The sequence below is a fragment of the Euprymna scolopes genome, chromosome 20 (genome assembly GCF_053919585.1).
Source record: "Euprymna scolopes isolate OS-2025 chromosome 20, ASM5391958v1, whole genome shotgun sequence".
Classification (NCBI taxonomy): Eukaryota; Metazoa; Mollusca; class Cephalopoda; order Sepiida; family Sepiolidae; genus Euprymna; species Euprymna scolopes.
The window spans coordinates 55,563,322-55,590,153 of NC_136501.1; the positions used below are offsets into that span (position 1 = coordinate 55,563,322).

General features: G+C 34.9%; 1 protein-coding gene across 4 annotated transcripts in view; it reads left to right on the top strand.

The window, feature by feature from the left end:
- The window catches only part of LOC145241437 (UBX domain-containing protein 11-like), a 303,692-nt gene that overhangs the window by 249,348 nt on the left and 27,512 nt on the right, over nucleotides 1–26,832 (top strand). For all 4 annotated transcript variants that reach the window (XM_080104392.1, XM_080104390.1, XM_080104391.1 and 1 more), the window contains one exon: nucleotides 1,554–1,731. In XM_080104392.1, coding sequence (XP_079960518.1) covers nucleotides 1,554–1,731 — 178 coding nt within the window. The remainder of the gene's footprint in view (nucleotides 1–1,553; nucleotides 1,732–26,832) is intronic.

Sequence of the window (26,832 nt, forward strand, 5' to 3'; positions counted from 1 at the left end):
AATAATGGCGATGAGGAGGATGGCAGGGAGGAAGTGCTGCCTCCGGTTCTTCGGAGAAGTACCAGACAGAGACGACTGCCCCCCTGCCCCATTTGTGATCATGAGATCAGGGGGGAGTGTAGCAGAAGCAGCAATAACTAAAATGAGGGGAAAAAGAGCTTACCTCGGGTATGTCTGTTGTGTCACCAGTTGGGGGGAAAAAGAGAATTCCAAGATGGCGTCCGGGGGTTTTTATTAGCATTTACCCCATGCAACTCTCGGAAAATCACGTTTCTGTCTCATGTGATTATGCAAATGGATAATTCCCGGCCACTATAAAAGCAGGAGGCTAGAGACGAGTCGGCAGTGTCCTGCAAACTGTGTGTGTGGGTGTTTCTGGCGATTGGAGTTTGTCTTCTTTTACCACGGTTATCACGGACAGGAATTCCCTCTCTTCTGGAGGTGGGCGATATTGACTATTTTGAAGTTGTACTGTTGCTGACAGAACATTTATTTATTTATTTATTTTTTGCCTACTACATTTTTGTTTCAAACGCTTTGATTTCATATTTTGGATCTTAACTTCACCGACTTCTACGGCGTCTTCTCCCCGGCTTGTTGTCTGACTTTCAACTACCAACTAATGTCTGTGTATATATCCTTCTTACTACCTGCTTCCCTGACTGTGCTAATTAATATGCAGAAGTTTAAATGTAACGTAAACCAACATCTTGTTAATCTTTCCTAGGCCTGGTCCCAAATAGTAATCCCTTATGTCCAAGTGGCGATATGCCTTGCTAGAGTTGAACCTGAGTAACAAAAAAAAAAAAAAAAATTGAACTAATTCTTTGTGATTACGCCATTTGCACGTCCACAAAGAATCCTATCAGCTGACACCGGTATCACATATCTAGATATTATTATCATCATTCTTTTTTCTGAAAACATATTTGTTTTTATTTATTTAAAATTCCTTCTTGTTATTGTTTATAGAATTTAGTAAAGTTAAATTCCTAAAACGTCATTTAATCACATTTGTCCTTGAATTGCATTTTTCTCTTTAAAATAAATCTTATTCAATCTACACGATAATAATAATCTTCTTGCTCAGATTTTTGACAATAACTCAGGAATGCTAATATGATATATATATATATATATATATATATGGCTGAAGGGGAAACACTGTATTTTTTCATAGAACTCACTTCTAAATTAACTAACCAATCATTCTGAATTTAGAAAAACAGCTTCTAGGCATAAGCATTTGTGATATAGGCTATATTTAATTTTGTGCAAAGAGGAGGTCAAAGTCATTTGTGAAAATTTAGATATTTCCAGTTTTTTTTTGAAATTTTAACAATAGATATTAGACATCAATTGATAAGTATTCCTCCAAATTTCAGTTTCTTTGGAATATTTTAAAGGATGTTTTTTTTGTTTTTTTTGTGTGCGGGGAGGTGGGGTGGGGGTGGGACCGGAGTAATATGGAACCACTGACATCTGAAAATAAGATTTGTGTTTTCGTTTTGTTAAACTTTTTTGAAAGTATTTGTTTATATCTTACTAACCAGGTAACGGATAAACGAGATGTCTTTTATAAAGATACCCGTCATGCCGAGTGCTTCCCTGGAATTGGAAACACCTTGAACAATCCAGACGTGGAAGTCAGCTCTGATTTGAACACGACTTTACATCCGTCGACCTCAGATAAACAAGACCATCAAAAAGTAGTTGTGGACGAACGCCCTGGTAAGATACATCTTTTTCTAGCATCATTTCTTTCCCAACAGACAAGATTGTATTATTGAGGACTAGCTGATGTACCTGCCTACAGTAGGTAATCTTCTCTTTATATATATAAAAAAAGAGAGTGGAAAGTGGACCCTGTGTTTACTTTTAGCAGCCTCATAACTCTCACTTCCCTTATTTTGTCCTTTAGGTCTCATATTCTTTCCATGAGCGATGTTTCTGACTAAGGGGGAAGAATTGTCGTTTTCTGAGTCAGAATCTATCCATATAATATTAATCATTAAGTAATTTTTGACGTTGAAGTAGTATTGTTTTTCGCTCCTTACTTTAAGTGGATTCCATGCAATGTCTGGATAGATTTTCCTATCAAAACAAAACAATCAATGTTCGTTTGTGTGTTCTATAAATCAATTCGCAGTTCAAACATTCAAATAATTTTCATTACATTTTCTACAGAATCTAAAGACAACATTAAAATTTTCCTTCAATCTTATCTGTGTTCACTAAGGGTAATTATCTGTTAAGTTCATAAAATAACTGAAATATATTAGAAACTAGCCTAGCTGCCTGGCGTTGCCCGGGTGTTTGAAAGTGTGTGTTGAGCAAAAAAAAAAAAAAAGTGGTAGTAGGCAGGCTCGAACCTGTGGCGTGAAAGCGGAAAAGAAAGTGAAAGAAAACCTGATATCTTACCTTTATCCATGATGCGATTGGAAGTTCGGAACGTGAAATTAGTGAAGTCATTCCAACCAATGCGATGACTTGCAAAAATGGCGGCGCAAAAAAAACGGCCTCCCCTGTAGAAAACTGCCCAGTTGACGGAGAAGGAATTAATATTTTTAGCCAATTATTTGATATTTGCCATCTAAACGATCGAGCTTCAAAATGATACCAATCTTGTGAAAATCCGTCGCCTGTGTCGAAAGTTTGTGTCGAATGTTTAGGCATACATACATACATGATGGCTGCCACTCCTTCAGACACTTAATGTCCATGAGCCCAAATGCCTGCTGGAGTATCTATACAAAGATGATGTTACAGAGTTTTAGCTTTGTATGACTGCTAAATCTCTCTCTCGGTTCAAAATATTGAGATCCAGCAACAAGCAAGAGCAAGATAGCCAGCAACAAGTTAAACTGCAGACCAACTTAATGCGGGTACTGGTCTCCCACTTTATGGTTTTTTAAATCAAAGATTTGCTTCTCCTAAAAAGGTTGCCTTCACCACGGCTTATGCGAGCCCTCTCCATCCCAACACATATATGTATATACACACAAATATACACGGTGCTAGTTGGCCGTTGACCCCGAAAAAGGTTTCATTCGCCCTTTGGAAGGTCTTGTTTTTAATCCTTCGAGGAGACTAGCCACTCTCATCACCAAACAAATCTGATGGGGGAACCAGTTTAGTCGCCGGTGACCCGACCATGAGGCAGGTAGTACTGGGTTACATGGTACCAGTAGCATATGACATGACCTGACCATAACATTCATACCTACATATATTTAAACAGATAAGTGAGATTTATATAATAGATTTGCCTGGGTGCCTGGCGTTGCCCGGGTGTGTGGAGGTGTGTGTTGAGCAAAAAAAAAAAAAAAAAGTGGTAGTAGGCAGGTAGGCTCGAATCCGTACCACAAAGGAGGAAAAGAACGTGAAAAAAAAAACCCCAAAAAAAACGTGACGTCTTTGCCGTTGCATACATTATTAAGTCTAGTAAATCGAGAAGAGGGGATGACTTTGGAAAATATTGGCAAAAAAAGCGACTCCTCCTTGTAGAAAAGTTGAGGGTGAAGGAATTAATGTTTTTAAGCAATTTTTGGATATTAGTCGTCCAAAGAGTCAAGCTTTAAAATGATACCGATCTCGTGAAAATCCGTCGCCTCTGTAAAATGTTTTATGCATGCATACATACATACATGATGATTGCAACGTCTTGTCAGACGAGTGCCACTCCCTCAGACATTTAAAATCCATGAGCCCAAATGCCTGAGGGAGTATCTATACAAATATGATGTTACAGAGTCTTAGCTTTGTATGACAGCTAAGTCTCTCTCTCGGTTCAAAATGTTGAGATCCAGCAACAAGCAAGAGCAAGATAGCCAGCAACAAATTAAACTGCAGACCAGCTTAATGCGGGTAATGGTCTTCCGCTTTATGGTTTTTTAAATCAGAGATTTGCTTCTCCTAGAAAGGTTGCCTTCACCACGGCTTACGGGAGCCCTCTCCACCCCAATACACGTATACACACACACAAATATACACGGTGCTAGTTGGCCATTTGCCCAGAAAAAAAAACATACATACATACATACATATATACATACATACATACATTTAAACAGACTGGTGATATTTATATAATATATAATGAAACGAAATCAATTATTTTAAATAAATTATCTTTGCTTGATAAAAAATAAAATTAAACAAAGAATATGTGAGCGAAGAATGTATATTTAAAAAAAATGTTTGATGCATTTTCAATAATTATTTTCATTCGTATGTGTAAAATTCAAAATAATTTGCTTTTTAAAACAAACGGATTTGTTTCAATTCATTACAGCTATTTGACATTGGTAATCCCTAAGAGGACAATCTCATGAGAACAGAATAGATACTACACTACTTCCCTTTCCCTCAAATTGACCATTGAAAGGTAGTATAATAATCTGGATTGACCATAAAAGAATGATACAATAGTACAATTAATAGAAGTAATAGTATAGTTTCGGCTTCAGATAGATACCAAATTTCTGCCAGTAATAGATTACTATGACCCTCTAAACTATGCCCCTCTAAAAAAAAGATCATGCCTGCAAGGATGGTATCATGACAATCGAGCAGATACTGCATTATCACCTCTCCCCCAAAAAGGAGAAGATAATGCCTTGGTGAATGGCATCTGGATAAACGAACAAATACTACACAAACTACCTGCCCCCCCCCACCATCAGGAAAAAGGTAATGCTTTAAAAAATGGTCTCACAACAACAGAACACATACTACACTACACTATGCACTCAGTGTGAATTGAGTCTTGAAAGATAGTACAATAGTACAGTTAATAGAACTAACAGTATAGCTTTGGGTTTCAGAAAGACAGGTACCAAATTTCCATTATTAAGAGAACTAATAGTATGGTTTTGGTTTCAGACAGACAGATACCAAATTTCCATTATCAATAGAATAGTATAGGTTTGACTTCGGACAGACAGGTACCAAATTTCCCTTATTAATAGAAGTAATAGTATACTTTTGGTTTCAGACAGACAAATACCAAATTTCCATTATTAATAGAAGTAATGGTATAGGTTTGACTTCGGACAGACAGGTACTAAATCTCCATTAGTAATAGACAGATACAAGTGTCCAGCATGCGAAAAATGTATAAAGCGAAAAATCAGTTTCAAACCGCATGCAAACAGTAACTTTATGTAAAGACTGCTGTAATAATAGACGTTTCTTTAAATATTGGAGCTCAGCTTGTAGCCACAATTATGGCAATTCCTTGTTTTTAAATGAACACAATGTTTATAGAAGCATATTTGACCGCATTCATAACAAAGATAATTTTGAAAGAAAATCCTTTCTTATCTTGTTTTTTTCTTTCGACTTTATCTGCTGACATTCTTCTGATATATTTTGTAATGTTAATTCAAAATCCTGTTCTAATTTTTATAGGACATGTGATCACCTTTCAGAGTTTCTCAGAGACTTGCACAAATATTAGACATTTGAAAAAATCTGGAGTACCCGTCTAGCTACCACAACTGTCAACGACTTCCCCCACTCTCTATCTGTGTCTGAAAGTAAATGAAAATTCCAAGAGTTGCTTTCCTAGAACTGTGCATCCGTGGAACACGATATCATGTTGCTGCTTCCTGGTTGACTATAGCATAGTCATCTTCAAATTTAATGTGAATAAGTTCCTCTTAAATGATCAAGCCCTATCCATGTTCCACCATTACTGATCATATTGTTTCACCATCTATTTAACGCTTATCCAGGCTTTGATAAGTGGTGACCCCCAACGTAAAATTAAAGAGAAAAATTTCTCAAAGTTTGAATTTTCACATTCCTTGCTGCGAATGCAATATACTTTTCTGAAAAAGTTTTGGTTATATGTTATTTAATCGAAATTCATTATTGAGATGAGTATTATTTATTAATTTATTTATTGCGGACTATTATCCTCATCTTTTTTAGATGTTGTTTCACGACGTTTCGGCCAACTATTCCTCTGGCCTTTGTCAGGTAGTAACCGCAACGGGATAGAAACTCTAAATCTCCTAACGACATTCTCAGCAATTACTGCCATCCTTAGCTGTTGTCGTCTCACCATGTTTTTGCCCAAGTAAACCTCTGGCCAGCTTTGGGTAGGATTGAAACCGCTATCTTCAGACAATTCTCACCTGGAACTGTAGAAATTCAACGTCTCTATCCACTGCACCATGACCCCCGAAGAGCTTCTTTTTTTTTTTCGTTTATTCATTATCTGATCTCCCATGGTTTGGGGCCTGTGGCACAGTGGATAGAGACGTTGAATCTCTATAGTTCCAGGTGAGAATTGTCTGAAGATAGCGGTTTCAATCCTACCCAAAGCCAGTCAGAGGCTTACTTAGCCAAAAACGTAGTGAGATGACAACAACTATGGATGGCAGTAATTGTTGAGAATGCAGTTAGGAGATTCGGAGTTCCTATCGTTACCGTTGCGGTTACCACCTGACGAAGGCCAGAAGAATAGTTGGTTGAAACGTCGTGAAACAACAACTCAGAAAGATAAGGATAATAGTCTGCAATAAATAAATTAATAAATTTTGGTTAGATGAAAGGAACCATATGATTCTTTTTTTTAATAATAACAGATTTTTTTTTTAGCTTTCACTTCCGGTTGAGTTGAATTGAAAACAGAACACATTTTTTTTTATTAAAGAAAAACAAGTTTTACTATTTAAAAGACAGTTTCATTCACAGTTTTATTTACAATTTTATTTTTCTTACACTTTTTTTAATTAAAAAAAATTCTGTAAATAAAACTGTTTGCAAATAAAACCTTTCTTTAAAACAGTAAAACGTTTTTTTCTTTAATAAATATCTGTGATCTAAAAGTTATAATAATGTGTACTGTTTGTAAAACCGCATACTTTTCTTCTCTTTTTGTTTTTTACTTTTTCTCATCCAAAGCATGGCATATTGCACCTCGAATGTAAGAGACTACTATTTAAAATCATGCTACCTAAAATCATACTTGGCGGATGGTGGTGATCAGGCTGGATTTGGTGTTGTGGAAGGTCATGTTGGTGATGTTCTCGACATATGATAAAACAAAATAGTCCGGCAAGTTCAGGTTGGGGAAGGAGAGGGGCCAGTGAGAGAAGGGTACAAAGTCGTAGCACTCCTTCTGAAGCTAAGCCTGGGTCTCTTTAGATTTGTGGGTTAGCACCGAGTCTTGCTGCCACATCCAGGGTCTGCCAGCGGCCACCTGATCGCATCAGGGAATCACCACACTCTTCAGCACATCCAGGCACACTTTGGTATTTACTTTCAAGCCGACTTCAAAGATGTGAATTGGCATGATCACTTGAAACCACACCAAAGATCATAACCGTGGCTGGAAACTTCATTGAGCTGTGCCCTCAAGAATTGAACCACTCGGACTTGCATTTTGAGGGTGCTGACAATGGTCCTGTTGTCATAACTTGGATCGGTAGAGAACATGAGTTGTACAGCAGTGTATTTCTGATCACGTTTGTTGAACATTGTGTCACTTTCAGACATTATACAGGGTGGGCCAAAATAAGGGTCCTATCTTTAAATTTGAATAACTTTCACAAAATAAAAGTTAAACTCACCAAACTTTATGTATGTGTAGACTGACCCTTCCGAGATTTTTTTGAAATAAACAAAACAAATTTTGACCGAAAAACACTTCTTAAAACTTACATGAATTTATGAATTTTTAAAAATAGGACCCTTATTTTTGCCCACCCTGTAGAAGGCTCTTATCGCTTTTGGGATTTATACACAACTGGCCAACTAGTAGATAGTCTGCAACAAAAAAAAAGAAAATCGGTTTTCATCAAATGGAAATGGAATCATGTTGTCTTTTCTAGGGCGACAATTTTATCATTCCACCTTGTAGTCTGGGAAGCAGGAAATAGAAATAGAATTCCAAAATCGCAGTCCGAGAAAAATGTATAAGGTTTTCTGACATCTAGGGACCTCAACAATAAAGAGGTTGAATATTGCTTCTTGCCGGGTAAGTTGGAAGTATGTTTGTTGAGGAGACACAAGTGCTATGAGTTCATCAGAGCACATTCCATTAAAGTACTTGGAACAGGTATTGGAGCTTTGTTGATAATGTGGGACCTATTATATTTGAGCATTTTCTTTTAGCCCTGTCTAAGAGGGAGAGACGTGGTAGATGCATCAGTCAAGATGTGGCAACAATACTCCATGCATAACTTTGTAAAGATATAGGATAGTCCTTGGTGTGAATAATTTTTTATCATGGTAGAGGGAGCCCACTTTGTTTGCAGCAGCCTTGGCAATGTCTTCAATGTATTGCCTGTGAATGTTAAAATGAGGAGTTTGAAGGGGTTGAATATTGCTTCAAATGGGCTCACAGATAAGGTGTTATTTGTCATGATTTAACTCAACCAGAAGTTTTAAAAGATATGAAATTACTGAAAAAAATATCCTTTAAGTCGTTGCTTATTTTGGGGGTGTTAGAAATCCATATGGTTCCAATGTATGTTGTAAAATGAACTCTGTTCTGTAAAAATCTTTGTTAATAGCAAAAATGATTCCTGAAACGAAATAGCTTCTAACTATTTTGGTAGTATATAATTAGCGTACGTTTCATGTTCAATAGCTCTAAATTTTTTCCAAGCAAGAGTCGAACATTTTTCTCATCTGACAATGTAGAACAATTTCTGAAAATAATTTCCTCATATTTTCGTAAATACGCTTCAAATGTGGTCTCTTCTTTTCAGTTCGATCTAAATTCTTCAATTGAATTGATTACAGAATCCCAAAAAAAAGAATCTGTGTGTTACCTTGGTCACTTTCTCTCAAGAACTTTTCTTATGATCTTGAAAAACAATTTCTCCTGTTGTTTTTTTGGTGATGCTTTCTTTGTCTTTCTTCGAATCTTAACATATCTTGACTTTGCCGTTTTTCTTGTTGGTTTAAGTATTCCAGCCTAAAGCTGAATTTTGTTTAGATTAAGATTGATAATTCGTAATACTTGAATTATTTGGACTACTATTCTCATCTTGAATATTATTTTCCTAACTTTTCGGTCGATGTAACCTCAGGCCTTCTTCACGTGTATCTTGTTGAACTTGGGAATTCTGCTGTTGAACTCAGGGATTTGTACAGAATTTCAAATGGAACCCTTTATTTAATCCACGGGGGGGGGTAGCTTGCTCTCATTCCATCAGCCATGACTGAGTAGAAGTCCTAAGTAATTCGCAATTATATTCTGAAGATTGAACCTTCAACTGCTAATAAAGTGTCACTTATAACTGAATTTTACCAAGTACTTTATCTGTTTCGCCATGTTTTCTTACAGGTTAAATAAAGTGTTTCGTTCAAAATTCTGTGCAGATTCCTGAGCTTGACAGAAAGATGACCAAGGTCCACAAGATGCACTTGAAGAAGTTTGGCGGTTATATAAGCCGAAACGTTGTGACAGTAAAATAAGAACAGTAATCTGAATAATCCAAATAATATGAATTATCAATCTTTATACAGGGTGTCCAAAAAAGTCACCCTAACCCTAACCCTAACCCCTGATTTTGGTAAAACAATTTCACAACTTGCGTACGTTGTCCAATGCTATACTTATCCATAATTAATTTCCAAAATATTATCTGTAAAATATTTGGAATAGAGAAATAAACCTGTCTAGGGTGAATGCTGCTTTGGGTTGGTTTCGGTTCAATAAGCTGATCTATTCATTTAAGAAATAAATGGACCTACCCAAAGACAATATAGTTACATCCAAATATTGTGGAAGCGATTTGAGGTAGGTAGGTCCCCAGAATCATAATGTGTTTGTCTTGATTATTATTAGCTTTGCAGGCCACAACAGAAACAAAAGTAAAATTTAAAAAAAAATTTAAGTCAGCGCTGGATATATACAGCTAGTATCAATATAATTTGTGAGCTAAATGAAGGTATTAATCTATTTGTTTAATAAATCTGATATAATCATTTATATAAACAGTTTTTGGTGCTATCAGACCAGGCTGTCTGAAGGTATTGGCTCCTCGCCTAAAATGCATCAAATATTGATGTTATTGTTTTCCACCTTTCTCTTTGCAGAATTCTATCATGTTCTGCAAAAACAAAAACAACAATTTTTACTCTACAAAACAATCAAACCAAACACCATATATAAATATTTGAAGTGCAAAACTTTTTTCAAAATGAATGGATTCGCCATTAAATAACCTGGAAAGGTTTGATATGCCATAAAACTAAACAGCAAAACAACCAGTTAGACGTAAAGCTTCATAACTTATATCTTTTAAACATGAACCAATAGCTATATGTCATGCATACATAGTCGTAATGCCGTCGCTCGACCTTCACCTGGCAAATTCCACTTTTTTAATTTTCACACTTTTACATCGATTTTCCTCAGCTAAAACCCAAATTTCACATGAGTTCGAATACCCTATATATGAAGTTTCATGTCTGTAGACCAAAAATTCTAGAAGGAGTTTGGTAGGTAAAATTTTTTAAACACATATATATGCGCATACATAAATATATATAGAAAAGAGTTTTGTGTTTTTACACAAATATTACTCAACTATAAATCATGTAGAATATCTGCATGAATATAATTACACGTAATAGTTAACTTTAGATGATCATCTCATAAGAAAACTGAAAAAACTAATAGGGAATTAATTAAAATGGATGTTTAAAAGAATATGCAAATTAGTTAGATCTTTCGCAGATTAATGCAATTCAACGACTCATATATAACAAAGTTGTATTTTCTTTTTCAACAAATAGAAAAAAGAGTTTTTAATATGAATATCAATACACACATTGTAAAAATTATAGAAAATTAACCAAGTCCTATCTGCTTATCGTTCAGCTAACATTCACGTATGTGGAGACTTCAGTGTTCACAACGTCGAATGGTTGACCCACTCAAACAAGAACGATGATGAGGGTAGGTTCTGTCATGATTTCTCGATTGCTTATGACCTCAGATTGTTCACGAACCCACCCATGTGCCCGACAATGACGGCCAGTATGCGAGTCTACTAGACCTTTTTCTCACAACTTGCCCTGAACTATGTTCAGTTTCTGCTCTGTCTCCTCTTGGATCTTCTGACCACTCTGTTGTATCAATTAAGATAAAAATGAAATGTAATAAGGACCCAGACGTACCTCTCCATCTGAGTGGCTTCCGGGCCTTGATAAGTGGTGATCACTGTGTAAAAAAAAAAAAAAAAAAAAAAAAAAACAGTATATCGATACACTAAGGCTGACTGGGATAGCTTCCGTACATTTATATCAGATCTTCCTCTGCGTTCCATGTTTAAAAAGGATGTGTCCTCTATAGTATCAGACCTGATGGAATGGTTAATTGTAGGTATAGACCATTTCATACCCTCGAAAAAGTTCCAGCAAAAACCTAACAGCCAGCCATGGTTCTCTCCAGAATGTGCTACTGCCATTTCTTCAGAGTATATTTATGTTTGTATTGTAGAAATAATATTTTTGTTGGTCTGTCACACTAATGTTTGAAATACCATTGTCTTCAGAGTATATTTATGTTTGTATTGTAGAAATATCTTCGTTGGTCTGTCACACTAATGTTTGAAATACCATTTTCTTCAGAGTATATTTATGTTTGTATTGTAGAAATAATATCTTCGTTGGTCTGTCACACTAATGTTTGAAATACCATTTTCTTCAGAGTATATTTATGTTTGTATTGTAAGAATAACATTTTCGTTGGTCTGTCACACTAATGTTTGAAATACCATTTTCTTCAGAGTATATTTATGTTTGTACTGTAGAAATAACATTTTCGTTATTCTGTCACACTAATGTTTGAAATACCATTTTCTTCAGAGTATATTTATGTTTGTATTGTAAGAATAACATTTTCGTTGGTCTGTCACACTAATGTTTGAAATACCATTTTCTTCAGAGTATATTTATGTTTGTACTGTAGAAATAACATTTTCGTTATTCTGTCACACTAATGTTTGAAATACTATTTTCTTCAGAGTATATTTATGTTTGTATTGTAAGAATAACATTTTCGTTGGTCTGTCACACTAATGTTTGAAATACCATTTTCTTCAGAGTATATTTATGTTTGTACTGTAGAAATAACATTTTCGTTATTCTGTCACACTAATGTTTGAAATACCATTTTCTTCATAGTATATTTATGTTTGTACTGTAGAAATAACATTTTCGTTGGTCTGTCACACTAACGTTTGAAATACCATTTTCTTCAGAGTATATTTATGTTTGTACTGTAGAAATAACATTTTCGTTATTCTGTCACACTAATGTTTGAAATACCATTTTCTTCAGAGTATATTTATGTTTGTATTGTAAGAATAACATTTTCGTTGGTCTGTCACACTAACGTTTGAAATACCATTTTCTTCAGTGTGTCATTGTGTGCAGCTAAATCAGAGCAGCAAGTCCTGTGAACATATAGCGGAAAGAACAGTTGGAAATAAGTTATGCGCCTATACAATTCCTACACCTGTATACTTAGAAAACGGAGCTGAGAAAAGGTGAAAGAAGCAACCTTAGTAGAAGTTAGTGTCCTCCAATGATGCTAGATTAAACAAAGCTGAGAGGCAAAAGAGAACGAAATACTAAGGTCTTACGTACAACAAGAAAAGAAACTGGAATCTAAGGAAGATCTCCATCATTCCAGTAATTATAGAAACAACCAGATTCATGAAAAAGAATTTCAAAAACTACCTAGCAAATTTACTAGGTGAACCAAGTGCAAAAAAGATACAAACAATTAAACTTAAAGGGACGGTAAGAATCTAAAAAAGATCTACCGATTGGAATGTATAAGATAGCGACTGTTAGTTTGGCATCTGGTAGGATAGCCTATACCCAGGAATAATAAAATGGTAAGAAAATTGAAAAAAAAAAATGAAAACTTAATTCATTGGTTCATCCGTCTGTCAGTCACAGTTAAGATTGAAATGGCATTTACATCACTAAACATGCAGATTGAATGGACGCATCTTAAAAATGTCCATTCTTGTTTTTTAGATGCGTCCATGCATCTCTATAAAAAGCTGTGTTTGTCTGTCGTTCAGTTTTTCAGTCTGCTGCAATTGTATTCAGTAGCAATTATAGATGTATCTATACAGGCATGGTCAGCGCATAAATGTATCACACTTGTTTGCCAAAGCAATTTTAAAAGTAATCACACAAGTTTGGTCAGTCCATTGTTATTACATTTGTTTGAAAAAAATCAATTTTAGATGTACCCACAGGGGCTTGGTCAGTGCATTGGCCAGTCCATAGGTCATTTGTTTGAAAAAAAAAAATCAATTTTAGATTTACTCATACGAGTTTGGTCAGTCCATCGGTCAATCATTATGTTGTGTCACACTTGTAAAAGCAGTTTAACATGCACTCACACATACTTGGTCAAACCATTGATCAGTTCATAGATTGTTTGGCGCTTGCTTGAAAAAGCAATTTTAGATGTACGCATGCAGGCCTGGTCAGTTTATTGTTCTGCTGCAGTTGAGTGCAATAGTAATTTCTGATGTTATCCACAAAGGCTTGATCATTCTCAGTACATCAGATTATCAAACTTTTATAAAATAGCTCATTTCGGGTGTATCTACCGTGTTCTGTTAGATTAGTTGCACAGGCTTGGTAATTTATTTGTTCAGCAGGCTTCATATGTCCATTGGTCAGTCCATAGAACTGTCATGCTTCTTTGAAACAGCAATATTACATGAATCCATACAGGCTTGTACAGTCCATTGGTCTATCAGGTTAGGATGAAATAGAAATTTAAGATAAATCAGCACAGGCTGGATCAACCAATCCATCTGTCACATCAGTTTAAAATATCAATTCCAGATGGATCCACACAGGCACGGTTAGTTTATCAAACTGTTCTTTGATCTGTTACGCTTGTCTAAAATGATAATTTCAGATGTATACATACAACCTTTGTCAGTCCATCAGTCAGTCTATAGGTCTGTCACAGTCGTTTGAAAAAGACAGTTTTAGATAGGCCTTAATAGGGTTTGTCACAGTCATTTGAAAAAGACAATTTTAGATATGCCTTCATAGGGTTTGTCTGTCTATAGGTCTGTCACAGTCGTTTGAAAAAGACAGTTTTAGATAGGCCTTCATTGGGTTTGTCAGCCTATAGGTTTGTCGTAGTCATTTGAAAAAGACAGTTTTAGATATGCCTTCATAGGGTTTGTTACAGTCGTTTGAAAAAGACAGTTTTAGATATGCCTTCATAGGGTTTGTTACAGTCGTTTGAAAAAGACAGTTTTAGATATGCCTTCATAGGGTTTGTTACAGTCGTTTGAAAAAGACAGTTTTAGATATGCCTTCATAGGGTTTGTTACAGTCGTTTGAAAAAAACAATTTTAGATATGCCTTCATAGGGTTTGTCAGCCTATAGGTTTGTCGTAGTCGTTTGAAAAAGACAGTTTTAGATAGGCCTTCTAGGGTTTGTTACAGTCGTTTGAAAAAGACAGTTTTAGGTATGCCTTCATAGGGTTTGTCAGTCTATAGGTCTGTCACAGTCGTTTGAAACAGAGAGTTTTATGATATGCCTTCCTAGGGTTTGTTAGACTATAGGTCTGTCACACTCGTTTGAAAAAGACAGTTTTAGATACGCCTTCATAGGGTTTGTTACAATCATTTGAAAAAGACAATTTTAGATATGCCTTCATAGGGCTTGTCTATCTATAGGTCTGTCACAGTCGTTTGAAAAAGACAGTTTTAGATAGGCCTTCATTGGGTTTGTCAGCCTATAGGTTTGTCGTAGTCATTTGAAAAAGACAGTTTTAGATATGCCTTCATAGGGTTTGTTACAGTCGTTTGAAAAAGACAGTTTTAGATATGCCTTCATAGGGCTTGTCTGTCTATAGGTCTGTTACGGTCGTTTGAAAAAGACAGTTTTAGATAGGCCTTCATAGGGCTTGTCTGTCTATAGGTCTGTTACAGTCATTTGAAAAAGACAGTTTTAGATATGCCTTCATAGGGTTTGTTACAGTCGTTTGAAAAAGACAATTTTAGATATGCCTTCATAGGGCTTGTCTGTCTATAGGTCTGTTACGGTCGTTTGAAAAAGACAGTTTTAGATCTGCCTTCATAGGGTTTGTTACAGTCGTTTGAAAAAGACAATTTTAGATATGCCTTCATAGGGCTTGTCTGTCTATAGGTCTGTTACGGTCGTTTGAAAAAGACAGTTTTAGATATGCCTTCATAGGGCTTGTCTGTCTATAGGTCTGTTACAGTCATTTGAAAAAGACAGTTTTAGATATGCCTTCATAGGGTTTGTTACAGTCGTTTGAAAAAGACAATTTTAGATATGCCTTCATAGGGCTTGTCTGTCTATAGGTCTGTTACGGTCGTTTGAAAAAGACAGTTTTAGATCTGCCTTCATAGTGTTTGTCAGTCTATAGGTCTGTCACAGTCGTTTGAAAAAGACAGTTTTAGATATGCCTTCATAGGGTTTGTCAGTCTATAGGTCTGTCACAGTCGTTTGAAAAAGACAGTTTTAGATAGACCTTCATTGGGTTTGTCAGTCTATAGGTCTGTCACAGTCGTTTTAAAAGGTAGTTTTAGATATGCCTTCATAGGGTTTGTCAGTCTATAGGTCCGTCACAGTCGTTTGAAAAAGACAGTTTTAGATAGGCCTTCATTGGGTTTGTCAGTCTATAGGTCTGTCACAGTCGTTTGAAAAAGACAGTTTTAGATATGCCTTCATAGGGTGTTTCAGTCTATAGGTCTGTCACAGTCGTTTTAAAAGGCAGTTTTAGATATGCCTTTATAGGGTTTGTCAGTCTATAGGTCTGTCACAGTCGTTTGAAAAAGACAGTTTTAGATATGCCTTCATAGGGTTTGTCAGTCTATAGGTCTGTCACAGTCGTTTGAAAAAGACAGTTTTAGATAGGCCTTCATTGGGTTTGTCAGTCTATAGGTCTGTCACAGTCGTTTGAAAAAGACAGTTTTAGATAGGCCTTCATTGGGTTTGTCAGTCTATAGGTCTGTCACAGTCGTTTGAAAAAGACAGTTTTAGATAGGCCTTCATTGGGTTTGTCAGTCTATAGGTCTGTCACAGTCGTTTGAAAAAGACAGTTTTAGATATGCCTTCATAGGGTGTTTCAGTCTATAGGTCTGTCACAGTCGTTTTAAAAGGCAGTTTTAGATATGCCTTCATAGGGTTTGTCAGTCTATAGGTCTGTCACAGTCGTTTGAAAAAGACAGTTTTAGATAGACCTTCATTGGGTTTGTCAGTCTATAGGTCTGTCACAGTCGTTTGAAAAAGACAGTTTTAGATATGCCTTCATAGGGTGTTTCAGTCTATAGGTCTGTCACAGTCGTTTTAAAAGGCAGTTTTAGATATGCCTTCATAGGGTTTGTCAGTCTATAGGTCTGTCACAGTCGTTTGAAAAAAACAGTTTTAGATATGCCTTCATAGGGTTTGTCAGTCTATAGGTCTGTCACAGTCGTTTGAAAAAGACAGTTTTAGATATGCCTTCATTGGGTTTGTCAGTCTATAGGTCTGTCACAGTCGTTTGGAAAAGACAGTTTTAGATATGCCTACATAGGATTTGTCTGTCTATAGGTCTGTTACAGTTGTTTGATAAAGATATTTTTGGTGTACCAACAGGTTTCGTGAATCCATGTGTCAATTAATCAGTCTCTTACACTGACTTGAAAAGGCAATTTTAGATATATACACCCATACTTGGTCAGTTAATGGGTCAGCTAAAGGTCTGCCACAGTTGATTGAAAAAGGAATGTTAGATATACCCGCACTAGCTTAGACAGTTCATTGATCTTTGGGTAGAGCTTCAAAAACATGTATCATTTGGAGTCAAGAGTAGGAAGTGAGTGAGTGAGTGAGAGAGAGAGAGAGAGAGAGAGAGAGAGAGTGAGAGAGAGAGAGCAGATCGAGTTGGAGTCGAGGAGGGACTGAGGCGGTCTTGAGATCGTCATGGTTCCCAGTAAAGAGGATTAGAAAGGGAGATAGTTCAGGACTAGCGTTGCAGTTTTCCAATGAGGCAAACTTCGTTGGCCAATGAAAAATCTCAACGAACTGTTATTTTTCCCTTTCGGTGGTAAATGTTACATGTCTCTTGTTAAACTGTATCTGTTAATAGATCAACACTGTTGTAAGTGTCATACACGCATTAATTCCGCGAACAGCTAGATTAGACAAACACACGTATATATACACGTCATAAAGATGACTGTGACACGTATATACAAAGATCAAGAATGAGAGTTCATATAGAAACGTTGTTTTAATTTGAATAAAATAAAATACGCATCAAGTGCGCTTGAAAGCCAAATCACAACGTAATATTAGGAAAATAAACAAATATTTTACTTTTTTTTTTTACATAGGCATCCCCACTTATTAAGACCCAGAGACCACTCAAGGATAAGGGTTAAAGAGTGTACAGTAGAAAATGGACAATATAGTAATCGTTGGTAATGGAAATTCGGTAAATTTGTTCACAAGTGGAATGGCTCATCAAGAACTTGTTTACATTGGACTTGAAGACAACCATATTGTAGACAACTGGAAAGCAGGAAAACGGAAGACAATTCCACAGGCATGCAGTTCTAAGAAAGAAGCTTTGTTCATGGAATCTACGTTTAGGTTTAGGCACAGATAAAGAGTGGGGGGGAATTATTGATAGTGTTTTCAGCTAGACGAGTGTTTCTTGTGAAAGTTTGGTGAGGGGGTACCATAGATTGAAGCTCAGTCGAACACTTTCCATGAAAATAACGATACATCAGAGACAAACTCGCAACATCTCTTCTGTGAGATAAAGGTTGCAGCAAAGAGAAAAGGACATTTCCTACGAGGCTACAAAGTCTATTTTGAACTCTATCAAGGCAGGACAAATCCTTTCTAGCAGCTCCTGCCCAGATGTGGCAACAGTATTCCATCCTTGGACGTACCTGCCTCTTATATAGATAAAGAATTGCATCAGCAATGAGATATCTACTGAATCGATAGAAGGATCCGACCATTTTTCCAGCGGCCTTGACAACAGATTTGATGTACGTGTTCCATTTAAGATCAGGAGTAAAGGTCAAGCTTGTCAAAACTTGAGGCCTCCCCAAGACGAGAACCATTCATTTCAATTGATGCCAGATGGGGATCAGAACACGGATGATGTAAAGAGAGAAGCTTGGTTTTAGATTCATTAAAAATAACCAGCCACTCCTTTCCCCATTGTACCACGTGCTCAAGATCAGAGGAGAGAGAATCGCAGAGAACTTGGTCGTTTACTCTCTTAGAGGTGTTACCATAGATGGTAGTGTCATCAGCATAAATGTCTACAAATGATGTAAGGATGTGATTTGGAAGATCATTAATGTAGATAAGGAAAAGAGTTGGGCCCAGGATGGACCCCTGAGCGACTCCAGCATTAATACTGTGAGCTTCTGATTTTTGCCCATCAACTACTGTTTGAAATTTATCACAAATATATTTCAGAGGTATACTCCGTGTTCAGTGTGTTGTTTTGTTTCTTTTTTTCTCCTTTTCTTCTTCCTTGCCATATTGTAAAGTTGGAGAAAGAAGTCTGTTTGTAAAGAGCTGTGCATTGTATCTCCGTGGTTGTATTTTGAAATGTTTGAATGGTGCGTAGGTAATGCGAGAATAACGTCAAGGATGAGAGTTCATATAGAAACGTTGTTTTAATTTGAATAAAATAAAATACGCATCAAGTGCGCTTGAAAGCCAAATCACAACGTAATATTAGGAAAATAAACAAATATTTTACTTGTTTGAAATTTATAACAAATATATTTCAGTGTGTTGTTTTGTTTCTTTTTTTTTCTCCTTTTCTTCTTCCTTGCCATGTTGAAAAGTTGGAGAACCGTTTACACACATTCATTAGAAAAACATTTTATACCACTGGACGATACACGTATTTAGACACACATATGTAATACATACTTCCCCAGTATCCAACAAGACCTATGGACTGATTAAGCTTGTTTCCATAGATCCAAAATTGTTATTTCATACAAGTGTAATGGATCAAGGGACAACCTGATGAACTGACCGAATCGGCAAGAATACATTTAAAACTACAATTTCAAACAAATGTAAAAGACCAAAAGACGGAACAGACCTATGTGGATACATCGAATATTCCTATTCATGCAAGTATAATAGACCAGTCAACAATTCATTTAAATATTTTCACATGCATAAAAATTTATCGATGTATCACATCTCATCAGCATGACTACAATTTTATTTAATTCATATATATATATTTTTTTTCTAACTTCGACATATTTTTCTATTTCTTACTTTTACGATTTTACTTTACTTTCTTTTATATTATATGCTATTAATCTTTTAAAAAAAAATTTTAATTTTATTTTTTATCCCTTTTAACAAACAATCTCCCACTTCATTTTAATTGTTTTCCTTCTATTCTTAATTTTTAATATCAATTCTAATTATAAATATAATCTATATTTCTCCCCCCCATCCCTTTTCTTTTTCTCTTCTCTCACTCCTCTCTCTCCCCAGCACTTCAACTCTTGGTTTTGTTGTACCCATACGTAATTTAAAAGAATCTTTTCGTTCTAATTTATTTTGGCTTAGATCGTCTGACGAGATCGGCTGGATGATTTATTGTATTGTCTATTGAAACAATTTGTAATGATTTAAGTAAAAAAATACCCGAGGTTGAAATGATAAAAACATATTTAGCTCTACTAACGCATTGAGCACTTTTTTCCCTGCTTTTTTTTTTTTTACCAAATATACCTCCTAATCTATCTATCTATATATACTAGCATTTCAGCCCGGCGTTGCCCGGGTGTGTGAATGTGTCTCTTGAACAAAAAAAAAAAGTGGTAGTAGGAAGGCAGGCCCGAAATTTTTAAAATTAAGGCTAGACAATCTAAAGGAGGGAATAACTTTCAAAAATACCGGTGGAAAAAGTTACCCCCTTCCCTGTACAAAAGTGCCTAGTTGAAGGTGAAAAAGGTTTTAGCCAATTTTTCGATATTTGTCATATGAAAGGTCGAACTTTAAAACGATACTGATCTTGATAAAATCCGTCGCCTCTGTCAAAAGTTTTAGGCAGACATGCAAACATACCTACATACATACATACATTTATATATTGGTAACTAAACATTTTCGACCCTAACTGATAAAAAAGCTTGCCCTATCTCTGAATACCCTTTATGTAAAATTTCAAATGTTTAGACCAGAAATTGTCTGAGTAATTTGGAAGAAACCGCAGAGGTCAATTTTTTAAAATTTGATCCCTTTTTGACCCCTTAAAATTTATTGTTTTGAGCTCAAATCAAGTTATTAAGTTAGATCCATATCCAAGGAACCGATATCTAAAATTTCAAGTGTTTAGATCCAAAATTCTCGGAGGAGTTTGATAGAGTTCTCAAAGGTCAAATCGTTGAACTTTGACCCTTTAACAGACAAATTTCTGGCCAAAACCCGATCACATCGATTTTCCCAAATCTCAGTACCCTGTATATCAAATTTCGAGTCTGTAGACTAAAAATTGACATATTGCGTAGGGAAATATACACACACACACACGTTCACTTTTAATATATACTAGCATTTCAGCCCAATGTTTCCCGGGTGTTTGGATGTGTATGTTGAGCAAAAAAAAAAGTGGTAGTAGGAAGGCAGGCTCGAACCCGTACCGCAAAGGAGGAAAAGAACGGGGTAAAACCTAACGTTTATGCTATTACGACCACCGCCAAACCAGAAGCGACATTTTTTTAAATTAAGGCTAGACAATCTAAAGGAGAGGATAACTTTCAAAAATATCGGCGGAAAAAGTTACCCCCCCCTGCAGAAAAGTGCCTAGTTGAAGAGGAAGATATTAATGTTTTTAGCCAATTTTTTGATATTTGTCATATGAAAGGTCGAACTTTAAAACGATACTGATCTTGGTAAAATCCGTCGCCTCTATTGAAAGTTTAAGGCAGAAATGCAAACAGACATACATACATACATTTATATATTGGTAATAAAAAGTTTTGACCCAAACTAATGAAAAAAGCTTGCCCTATCTCTGAATACCCTTTATGTAAAATTTCAAATATTTAGACCAGAAATTGTCTGAGTAATTTGGTAGAGACCGCAGAGGTCAATTTTTTAAAACTTTGACCCCTATTATGACCCCTTAAAATTTATTATTTTTGGCTCAAATCATATTATTAAGTTAGATCCATGTCCAAGGAACCTATATCTAAAATTTCAAGTGCGTAGACCCAAAATTGTCGGAGGAGTTTGATAGAGTTCTCAAAGGTCAAATCGTTGAACTTTGACCCTTTAATCGCCAAATTTCTGGCCAAAATCCGATCACATCGATTTTCCCAAATCTCAGTACCCTGTATATCAAATTTCGAGTCTGTAGACTAAAAATTGACAGAGTTATTGCGTAGGGAAATGTACACAGACACACAGACACCCACACAGACACGTTCACTTTTATATAGATAGATAGATAGATAGATAGATAAGTGAACGTGTCTGCGTGTGTACATTTCACTACTCAATAACTCTGTCAATTTTAAATCTACAGACTCGAAATTTGATATACAGGATACTGAGATTTGGGAAAATCTTTGTGATCGGTTTTCGGCCAGAAATTTGGGTGTTAAGGGATCAAAGTTCGCTTCCGATAATTTTGGGTCTAAACACTTGTAATTTTAGATATAGGTTTCTTGGACATAGATCTAACTTAATAACTTTATTTGAGGCTAAAACAATAAATGTTAAGGAGTCATAATAGGGGTCAAATTAAAAAAAAATTGACCGCTTTTTTATTATTATTTTTTTTTTGCTCAACATACACCTCTAAACACCCGGGCAACGCCGGGCTGAAATACTAGTCTATATATAAATGGAAATTCTGAGTTAAATTATGTAGAATTACAACAACATTTATTGTTTGATAAAGAAGTACAAATAATTTTTAAACTCAAAATTTCCAGTTATTGCTCTTTCTCGCATATTGAGCTTTCATTATCTGCTTAGGATTGTCTTATAAATATTGATATAATAATATTTATTTGGACTTTATGTTTACAGTAATATATAATCTGTAATCTTACGTCATTTCAGTATTTCATTTAATATATACATATATATATATATATATATATATATATATATAAATGATAATTAGTAAAAACCTGAAGAAAGTGCTCAATACTATTGCAGAACAAATATATGTTTTATTTTTTTATTACCGTTTTATCTGCTTAGTTACACATGTTTCGGTTACCAAATCGTATTAACGATCCAGTAACTTCATCAGACATTACAGAAATGTTTTCTGTAATGTCTGATGAAGTTACTGGATCGTCAATACAATTCAGTAACCGAAACATGTGTAACTAAGCAGATAAAATGGTAATAAAAAAAATAAAGCATATATATATTCAATTTTCACCCCAAATAAGTTACAGTTCCACTTTGAAATAGGGGGCTACTATCGGGGACATAAGTTGCAGAGATACTATGTAGGGAGATGTGTAGCAAGATGTCTGCTCACATTACACTTGAACTTCTGCATGTCAGTACAGTTGGGAAAGCAGAATCCCGGAAGGGAGTTTCAAAGTCTAGCAGTTCTGGGGAAGAAACTATTGGAGTAGAAGGCTTTCCTATACCTAAGGATCTCTACTGTGAAGGAGTAGGTTTTAGCTTTTATATATATATATATATATATATACTAGCTGTACCCTGCCACGCGTTGCAGTGGCTCAATTTGGTGTAATGGAAAAATTTAATAAAAGAGAAAATGCATGTTTCTTATATTAGTACAGCAATCCACTGCAAAAAGTGAAAAAGAAGGCGAAACTGAAAAAAATGGTGCTCTTGCAGAATTTGATCTGGATCCTCGAGAGTTTCTGTCAATCATTCATGTTTTGGACTTGACCAACAATTAGTGGATGAAGCCGAACGTAGCAAAAATGTTGAAACGCTAAATGCTTTTTTTTTTGTTTTAAAAAATGTGATTTAGTAATTAATATTTGGTTGATGGTGGGGGGAGGGGGGGTTACTATACACAGATTCGAAAAAGTCGTCCAAAAACAAATAAATGAAAGCAAAGGTAAGGTAATTTACGTTTCTACCTAATTGGATAATTGTTTAGTGTTTTTATGTTATGTAAAATGTTTAATTGGCTCAAAAAACAGAAATGGTCGCGAATTCTGTTGAATACGTTAAGTTTGGGAAAGTAAGTTGAAAACTAAAAACTATACAAAACAGTGTCTGAAACTCACCGAACATATGTTACCATGACATAGGCTGGCATAATGGATAGGTTTCTGACAGTATTTTGTATAGTTTTTTTTTAGTTTTAACTCACTTTCTCTAACTTAAAGTAATCAACAGTGTCCACCACCATTTGTAGCTTTCAAATACACCAATAAACACTGTTTTTCGAGCCGACTAAACGTTACATTAAATGAAAAGGGTTTATATTACTAAACACAGATACAAAGAAGTTGTCAAAAAATAAATATATAACAAATAAATGTTATCAAAGGCAAGAAAAGTAAGTGTTCTACCTAACTGGATAAGATTTTAGTGTTTTTATGTAATGTATAATCGGTTCAAAAACATTCAATGTTTATCGGTATATCTGAAAAATACAAATGGCGGCAGACTGTATTGAACATGTTAAGTTTGGGGAAATTTTGGGAAAATGAGTTTAAACTAAAAATACTGTTAGGAACTCACTCAATATATGTTACCATGATGTAGGCTGGCATATAATCGGTGGTTTTAAACTTTTGCTCGATACAGGTGACGACTTTTAAAAATCCCTTTTAGTGATTACCTGGTGTGAGGATATTTGTACAACTAAACGGCAAATCTGCTCAAAAAAATCCGGTATTATTTTACTTTAAGGCCCGTTTCACGTTCATATATAACGAAACATTTTATTGTAGATTTCGGTGTGCTAAAAACGAATCTGCAAACCGTTTACGTAGCAAAAAAAAAGTTTTCATGACATTCCTGAAATTACTTTTTCGAAAAGTGGGTGATCACTTTTCAATGTAAATTTAACTTAGAATGAGCACCCACTTTCTGGCCACCTGAGAGAGGGGCATTTTTCTGTTTCTTGGCTAAAAAGTTTTTTGTTTGATTTCTTTTGCATGGTAATAACCCCCGAACTCTGGGACTATTTTCCATTTAACAGCCGTAGCCTTCGTTTACGCTATGCGTAAGCATAAACGAAAGCTGTTTAGCCAATAAACATGGGAAAAAATCCCCCCTCTCTCAGGTGGCTAGAAAGTGGGTGCTCATTTTAAGTTAAATTTACATGGAAAAGTGATCGCCACTTTTTCGAAAAAGTAATTTCTTCATATCATAAAAACTATTTTTTTGTGACGGAAACGGTTTGCAGATTCGTTTTTAACACACCAAAATCTACAAAAAAAATTTTGTTATTTACGAGCCCTTAATGGAAAATTATATAAAAAATCCGGGGGAAAATAGTTTTCAATAAAAACAGCAAATGAATTCGATAGAAAAAAAATTGATGCTATTTTTTTTTTCTTTCTGTGTGTTTCTTGGCTTAAAAGTCTTTTTGTTTGATTTCTTTTGCATGGTATTAACCCCTGAACTCTAGTACTATTTTCCATTTCACAGACGTAGCCTTTGTTTATGCTATGCGTGAGCATAAACGAAAACTGTTAAATATGCATTCGCGTACCAAACTGCCTTGTAAAAAAAACCGTTAAGCCAATAAACACGAAAATAAATGCCCCTTCCTCAGGTGGCCAGAAAGTGGGTGCTCATTTTAAGTTAAATTTAGATGGAAAAGTGATCACCCACTTTTCGGAAAAAAAAATTTCTTCAGATCATGAAAACTATTTTGATACTCCTTGGGCGTTGAGTTCCATGGCGACCCGCAGAATTATTTAATGGTCGTTCCCTTAGTACCCCCCTAGTAGCAGTGTCAGAAATTTCCTGAAAATAGCGAATAATTCCACCCCATCTTTCCAAGCTTATAACTCCTCGAAAAATGCAATTCAAGCCCTAATTTTTTTTTCAATTAAAGGAGCAAGGACCAAGATTTCATTAAAAAAAAAATAAAAAAAAACGTGTTTTTTTTAAAAAGGTTTTAAACTTCGGACTTTACAGGTAAAATTCTAAAAGAACACTATGTTTTTTTTTTGTTTTAAATTTGAATATATTATGTTATGTATTGACCTTTTCTCTTCAATTTGTGAGTAAATAATTATGTACTTATCGGGTTCTAAATTAATTATTATTAGACATTTACAAAATGGGAGGCGTGAATTATTCGACCCCCTGTCTTTCCAAGCTTATAACTCCTCGAAAAATGTAATTCAAGCCCTAATTTTTTTGTCAATTAAAGGAGCAAGGACCAAGGTTCCATTAAAAAAAAAAAAAAGAAAAAACAAATAACGTGGTTTAAAAAAAAGGTTTTAAACTTCAAACTTTACAGGTAAAATTCTAAAAGAACACTATGTTTTTTTTTTTTAAATTTGAATATATTATGTATTGACCTTTTCTCTTCAATTTGTGAGTAAATTAAATATTTACTTTCGGGTTACTAAATTAAGTATTTACTTTTTAATAGACACTTAAAAATTGGTATGGGGTGGGTGGGTTCGTGAATTTAAAAAAAAAAAACGTTTGTCTAAAATATTATATTCGATTTATTGGAAAGAACATAAAATTTCACATTGACCCTGAAAATATCGTAAAAATAGAATCAATAGAAAAATTTTGATAGATTTTTAAAATTTAAAAATTGAAAAATATTGAGTTTAAAAATTGAAAAATATTGAGTTCGGAAAATTCATTAATGTTTAAAAAAAAAAATATTTCTATTACTTTTAAAACAACTGTAATAGTTTATTTTGGAAGTATAATCCATAAATAAAATAAATAACCCACTTTTAACAGAGAAATTCCGAGATGTTTATATTGTATTCGCAGTTTCGTGTTAGGGGTGTCAAAAATTCCTACAAAAATTCTGATACTGCTACGCATGCGCACGTAACATTTTTTATTTATTTACTTACGTGATGGAGTTTCTATACTGATAGGTTTTTTGAAATTTTTTCACTGGATTATTATTGATTGAACACTAACCAGATTATGAAAAAAAATTGAAAAAAAAAAAAAAAAAATCATTTCAACATTTGAAAGGGATACTCACTTTTTAGTTACCACGTTCTGGTAAATCGGTCACTTTTTATTTATTTATTTATTTATTTTTTTTTCTAAATACGGAAGTGTCTTCGGGAGATATAAAATGGTCGCATGTTGACGAAGCAATGTATCGGGAGGCGTACGGGATTAAAAATTATTGGTAAATTTTTAGATTAGGTCCACTCCACCTCCTCAATTTTCTTTTAAATGACGACTTGAAATGGTTTTCGACTATGCTGAATACGAAAATCGCATCGAAATTTTGCAGAAATAAGTAGTTATCAAGATATAAAAAGTTGTATTATGCATTGTAATCTTTGGCGGCCATCTTTTTTACGTGTGTGTATTTGTTTATGGCGCGTGTGCACGTAAAAAGATGGCCGCCGAAGAATACAATGCATAATACAACTATTTATTTCCGCAAAATTTCAATGCAATTTGCGTGTTCAGCATACTCGGAAACCTATAAATGTCGTCATTGAAAGGAAAATTGTGGAGGTGGACCTAATCTAAAAAAATACCAAATTATTAAACATTTCTCCAGCATGTTAGTGAAATTTATAATACTTTTAAAAAATTAAAAAGAAACAAAACAAAAGTTTTGAAAAAAAACTCACCTTTCACAAAAACAATTAAAAAAAACACACACACAC